Source organism: Pygoscelis adeliae, unplaced genomic scaffold (assembly GCF_000699105.1).
Source record: "Pygoscelis adeliae isolate BGI_AS28 unplaced genomic scaffold, ASM69910v1 Scaffold67, whole genome shotgun sequence".
NCBI lineage: Eukaryota > Metazoa > Chordata > Aves > Sphenisciformes > Spheniscidae > Pygoscelis > Pygoscelis adeliae.
The window spans coordinates 4,901,920-4,902,253 of NW_008825271.1; the positions used below are offsets into that span (position 1 = coordinate 4,901,920).

The 334-nt window shown below is 66.5% G+C and overlaps 1 protein-coding gene across 1 annotated transcript in view; it reads right to left on the reverse strand.

The window, feature by feature from the left end:
* Positions 1-334, reverse strand: part of SFRP2 (secreted frizzled-related protein 2) — a gene marked incomplete at its 5' end in the record, with an annotated part of 2,963 nt that extends 2,629 nt beyond the window's left edge. The window contains 1 exon segment of the mRNA XM_009329841.1: positions 1-334. Within this exon segment, the coding sequence (XP_009328116.1) occupies positions 1-334 (334 nt within the window).

Sequence of the window (334 nt, forward strand, 5' to 3'; positions counted from 1 at the left end):
TGTCGGGCCAGGGGAAGCCGAAGGCGGACATCACCGGGGCGCAGCTCTCCTTCACCTCCTCGCAGAGCGAGTGGCAGGGCTGGATGATCTCGTCCAGGTCGTCGATGCAGACGGGGGCGAAGAGGGAGCAGAGGAACTTCCTGGTGTCGGGGTGGCACTGCTTCTGCACCAGCGGGATCCAGGTGGAGGCCTGCTCCAGCACCTCCTGCACCGTCTCGTGCCCCAGCAGGTTGGGCAGCCGCATGCTCTGGTACTCGATGCCCCGGCACAGCAGCATCGGGGCGGGGATGGGCTTGCAGTTGGAGCGCTTGTAGGAGAAGTCGGGCTCCCCGAA